The 6,000-nt window shown below is 37.4% G+C and overlaps 1 protein-coding gene across 2 annotated transcripts in view; it reads right to left on the bottom strand.

Moving 5' to 3' along the window:
• The window catches only part of LOC108064913 (uncharacterized), a 41,199-nt gene continuing 35,199 nt past the window's right edge, over positions 1-6,000 (bottom strand). The window contains exon 5 of one of the 2 annotated variants that reach the window (XM_044393729.2): positions 1-385. In XM_044393729.2, coding sequence (XP_044249664.1) covers positions 231-385 — 155 coding nt within the window. In that variant the 3' untranslated portion in view covers positions 1-230. The remainder of the gene's footprint in view (positions 386-6,000) is intronic. The other variant, XM_044393731.2, reaches the window with a different exon arrangement.

The following is a 6,000-nucleotide window of genomic DNA, read 5'->3' as shown; positions in this document are numbered from 1 at the left end:
TTAACTTGGAGTTTCTTTATTTCCTTTAATTTTTTGTATGTAGTGCCGTTTGGAGCTGACCCCACTTACACGGTCGGTCTTGGTCATTTAGAAAACGATATTTAACCAGGAAGATCGCTTATATAACACAATTTTACAATAACACTTATCGAATTATTTCTAGTGTGTGGATGAGAATTTGGGGAGTTCGTGCTAGAAAGATGAGTGGGTGGGCTTGTGAGTGCATTTATTCATTTGCGGGTTAGTGTCAGCTCTCCACTCTCGTAATACTGCGGGATCATTAGGAACTCGGGCAGGGGACGTTTGCAGGCTAAGGATGACGATGCCGCCTGGGCAGATGATGATGCCGCTACTGTTGCTTCCCTCACGATATGTCCAATCTTTCCTAAAAACAGAAACAAATTGAAAATACATATAAATGTTTTAATAATAAAAAAGTATGTACTGTATGTTAATTTTATTCATAATAACAATAGTTTACATCAAACAAGAAAGGAAGCTACCTTCGGCCAGCCGAAGCTTATATACCCTTGCAGATAAAAGAATGCTCACTCGGTGCAGTTCCAGGGATTCCAGATTCAGCGTTTCTATTTATTTAAATTTTGTTTTTAAGTAGTCAAGAATCAAAACGCCTACTTCCTACAAAGTTACAATGAATTTTCTTATATTAGTTTGAATATTCCTATGGGAGCCTTAAGATATAGTGGTCCGATCCGGCTCGCTCCGACATATGTACTACCTGCAATAGAAAGAAGACTTTCGGGACAGTTTCATCGCGATAGCTTTAAATCTGAGAGACTAGTTCGCATAGAAACGGATAGACGGACAGACAGACGGACAGACAGACGGACAGACGGACATGGCTAGATAGACTCGGCTATTGGTGCTGATCAAGAATATATATACTTTATGTGGTCGGAAACGTCTCCTTCACTGCGTTGCAAACATCTGACTGACATTATAATACCCTCTACAAGGGTATAAAAAGGTAAGCCTTGAGACCAATTTTTTTTGGTTAGTTTTAAGTTGCTAATCACGCTGAACAAATTAAAAAAAAAGTCCCAAAGAACCGTTCTGAATTTCTGATTTTCGGCACTTCTTTTATAAAACCTAACAGATCTCAAAAATCATTAGACCAATAAACTTGTAACTTACACTATTTAAGGGGGGAGATACATATAGAACTGAAATTTTTTCAAGTTTTTCGGGATTTTTTTTAATCAATAAGGATTTTTGCTGGAAGTTCGCAACTTGGCATGTTGATTACATAGTTGTTATATAATTTATACAAATTTCAATTTTTTTTTAATCTTTTAAAATGGCGGCCGTGGGAAATTTTTTGTCAGGCCTTTTTTAAAAAAAGTAGGCCAGCTGCGGATTGTCCACAGGTCGCGGTGTAATTCTTGGACGTTGATGCACTATGATCAGTACAAACAAGTGGACCTTACGACACCAAGCAAAGCTTGTTACGCGCGGAGCCCTAAACCGTTTTGGGCAAGTAAGCGGAATGCCGGACATGGAAAAACTACGATTTAACAGAAGACAGGTTAAAATACATGTTCACAAAGAATTTACAAATTATTTGAAGACAGAAAATACATAAGTTTAGTATAATTAGTAGCTTTAGGGGTATCAAACAGTAAGACGTGGCACAGTGAGTTATAGTCGTCACACAGAACACGAAAAGGATCATGCAGGGCATAATTAGATCTACATATTGGCAGGGACAACGGACGAAAACGGCGAACTGTTCTACAGGGTACATTCCAGTTAAGTGAACTAAGAAGGAAAGGGGAGTCGACATCATCATTAATAAGTTTGTGTAAGTAGATCCGATTTTTATGAAACCAAATTTATTTTGTTAAGAAATAATGTAGAAACTGTCTGAACCTAACTTACATAGAATATCTCAAAAACTCTGGTTGTAGCACACTTTCAAAGTCAAAAATCTATTTCTTTAATATATTTCTTGTTGTTTTTGCTTTACAAAAAATATTTCAACCTACAAATTTCTACATAAAGTAGGTTCAGACAGTGGGCAATTTCATTACAAACATTTCAGTAAAAACACCATGATGATCGAAGCGTTACTTTTTGACAGGTTTCGAGAAAAACGCATTTAAAGTAATGAAATATATCTTCTGCACAAGGAAGATGGGTGCCGTCTCCTGTTATAAGAGTTATAAAAGAGTTATACTACCGATTTAAACAATAAAAAAAAAAGAGAGAACGCTATAGTCGAGTGCCTCGACTATTAGATACCCGTTACTCAGCTAAACAACTTCCTAGCACATCTTCCGTCTCTCTCTAGCGCAGGTGAATGCACTTGTGAAAAACGTATACGAGCAAAAAGAGACAAAAAGCGCGCCCCATTACAAATAATTTAAAATTTGCATTAACATTATGTGAATTAGAGTTACCGCAGAAAAAAGGCAGATTTTTTCCAATGCCATTTTCTAGATGGCGCTAGTGTATATTGTATTGCGCCATCTACCGCCAGATATTGGTACTACTGGTCATGAAAGGCGGAAATGTAGGCGCTGGCCACAAAACTGTGCACGTTCGAGGGGGCTTGTGGACGTTAGAGGGGGCGTGGCACCTTTTTGAGACAAACTTGCGCTGCGTAGGAGCTCCTAGAATATGCATGCAAATGCCAATCTTCTAGCTTTTATAGTTTCCAAGCGTTCATACAGACAGTTCAGACAGACAGACAGTTCAGACAGTTCAGACAGACAGTTCAGACAGACAGTTCAGACAGACAGTTCAGACAGACAGTTCAGACAGACAGTTCAGACAGACAGTTCAGACAGACAGTTCAGACAGACAGTTCAGACAGACAGTTCAGACAGACAGTTCAGACAGACAGTTCAGACAGACAGTTCAGACAGACAGTTCAGACAGACAGTTCAGACAGACAGTTCAGACAGACAGTTCAGACAGACAGTTCAGACAGACAGTTCAGACAGACAGTTCAGACAGACAGTTCAGACAGACAGACAGACAGACAGACAGACAGACAGACAGACAGACAGTATATTTATAAGGAGAAGAAAAACCTCCTAACCCAAAAAATAGTTGCACGAAACCCAAACCCAGCACGAAACCCAACAACGACTCCGGGATTCTCTTTCGCTCAGGCGCTAGACTAGAGCAACGGGTCTTACGCTTCAGTTCCAAGACCGACTGACCAACCAACAATAACCAAATGTATTGTTGGAGCAACAGCCATCAAACCATACTTCGGAAAGTACCCTTTAGTTCTGGCATCCCATGTCGGTGACAATTCCTTAAGCAGGCCATCCACAGTCGAATTTGCTCGACAAACATTTTCGCGAACACAGGCAAGATAGAATCGTTTCTATCTTTGTCGAACAAAACGTAAAACAAATTTATATGAAATCTAAACGCGGACACTACAACCAACGATGAAGACACGAACATGTTCGCCGAATTTGCTCGACGAACATTTTCGCGAACACAGGCAAGATAGAATCGTTTCTATTTTTGTCAAACAAAACGTCGAACAAATTTATATGAAATCTAAACGCGAACACTACCACCAACGATGAACACACGAACATGTTCGCCGAACAAATTCGACTGTGGATGGCCTGCTTAAAATACTTAATTTTAAATTAAAAAAATTTTAAAAATATTTTTCTGAAAGATATGAAGATATCCCACAAAGTTGCGTACCAAATATTAAAAAACCTCAAACGAGTCTTTACAGAAATATTTTTTAAAAATTAACAGTAAGAGTTAAAAAAAACCGATCCTTACATATGATGGACGTTGATGCACTACGAGAAGTACAAACAAGTGGCCCAACGACACCAAGCACGTGCTTGTTACGCGCGGGGCCCTTTTGTAAATTTGGGCAAAAATGCGAGTTCGCGAGGAAGAATACATAAAACCAATAAAGACGGGACAAATAATGAAAAAAACATGCTGTTAGGAGTGAAGCAAATGAGTTAAAATGTTAGTTTTTAATACCGGGATATAAGTTGATGTGCAAATTAAATGATAAAGAACGTTATAGTTATTACATAGAACGCGAAAGGGCTCGTGCAGACCAAAATTTGATGTACATCGAGGTAAATTAAGAGGATGATAATTACGTGTTAGTCTAACGGGAACATTAAAAGTTAGGCGGCTAACAAGTTCTACAGAATCAATATCACCTCTTATAAGATTATGCATAAAAATGGTACCAAGCATTTTTCTACGATTTGCAAGTGTCGGTAAATTAAGCAATAATAATCTACTCTGGTAGGAAGGTAGCCTTACGTTTTGATCCCAGTTCAAACTACGAAGGGCAAAAAGGAGAAATTTTTTTTGTACCGACTCTATACGGTCAATGTGGACTTGGTATTGTGGGCTCCAAACCGAGGAACAATATTCCAATATATTTCAATCCTCTATCGAAAAAAAAGTTTCGATTGATTCTGAGATTTGACCCAAATGGCCTGTCACGTTTCACGTGGAATAAGCCATTTGTGCAGTTTATATTGATTTAAGGGGTTATATACCTTTTCAAAAAAAAAAAAAACGAAATTTTTTTTTTGCTGAATCCTAAAGTATATCCCCTAGAGAACATCTTCCCAAATTTTCATAGAGATCCGAATAATAGTTAGATAGGAAAACAGCGCTTTGACGCGCTCGACTTCAACAGTTGCATATACTCAACGTACAACTTTGAATGCGATTATCTCAAAGTCGTGTTTTTCCTTCGCTGTGACCACGATTGCACAAGAACTACATATTTGATCGATCTTCTTCATTTTTTTTTAAAATTATTCGTAATGATTGTGCCGAGTTCGTGAACGATTAAGTTTTTTTGCGCCAATTTTGATTTCGCAGATCAGAATTTTTTAATAAAATTTTTAGAACTCAAAAAATCAACTTTTTGGAAAAATTGTTACTGTATGCAGAAAAAACCAAATATTCTTGAAAATAATCTTTCACGAACTGAAAAAAATACTATACTAATAAAAATTGTTTGGTTTTTTGATATCATTTGACCTGCTGGACCTCCATCGTGGTCAAAGCAAGCCGCTATAAAAAAAAGGGTTCCGAAAGAATTCCCATAACTTCGTAAATTATTCATATTTTTTTAAGAACAAACGCTTGTTGTTTTGATAAAAACATGTACTATCAATAAATAATAACTTTAGTGTCATAAAATAATTGCTACACACCTGAAAAAAAATCCAAAGTTCCCCCAATTTTTCGCTTAAAAAAGGTATATAACCCCTTAAATAACCGGTAGGTATATGTCCCGTTTGCTATTGTTTCTGGGTGGTAAAACTCTTGCAATATGTACATACATACATTTCCCGTCGCCAGCGCACTATGAGTAAAAAGTCCGTTTTTGGCATAAACGCAAAAAATGAAAGTTACTAATTTAAAAAAACAAATATTTTTTTAATACTAAAATGGTTAAACTTTTTAGAATAATTAAAAAATAAAATTTACGCGCCACCGATAATTTGTTGTAGCCGATCAAAGTCTATCGATTAACGTGCGCATCTTAAAGAAAAAACGCACTAATTTTACTTCAAAGCAGGGGTGCTCAAAACAGCCTTATGGCAGTGCAGTTACAAACACCATTAAAAGAAAAACACACGCACGCGAGTAACGAGTCACACACAGTCATGAAAAAGACAACAACACTTTGCATTGTGAGTTGAGGAGAAAAAAAAAGTTCGATGGAATTTGTTGTTGGCTTGGCTCGCTCTTATCTATTACGGACAGCGACAAAGAGGACTCGGGGTGTGCATAGGCAAGCATTGCGAGTGCACTGCCGTATGCTTAGTGCTATTACAAAAACAATTGTGCTCGTGTGCCATAGGACTGAGCACCCCTGCTTCAAAGTTTCCCAACGGCGTGCAAAGTTTAGAAGGCTAAAAAATAAACAAAAATATGGAAAATTTACGTCAAGGTATGCTTAAATACTTCTCAAAACAAGTTATTGGAAGCCCTTGTAAAATTTAACATTTG

Source organism: Drosophila takahashii, chromosome 2L (assembly GCF_030179915.1).
Source record: "Drosophila takahashii strain IR98-3 E-12201 chromosome 2L, DtakHiC1v2, whole genome shotgun sequence".
In the NCBI taxonomy this organism is placed as follows: Eukaryota; Metazoa; Arthropoda; class Insecta; order Diptera; family Drosophilidae; genus Drosophila; species Drosophila takahashii.
Note: the sequence above shows the minus strand (reverse complement) of the source record. Positions and strands in the feature narration are given on the sequence as shown.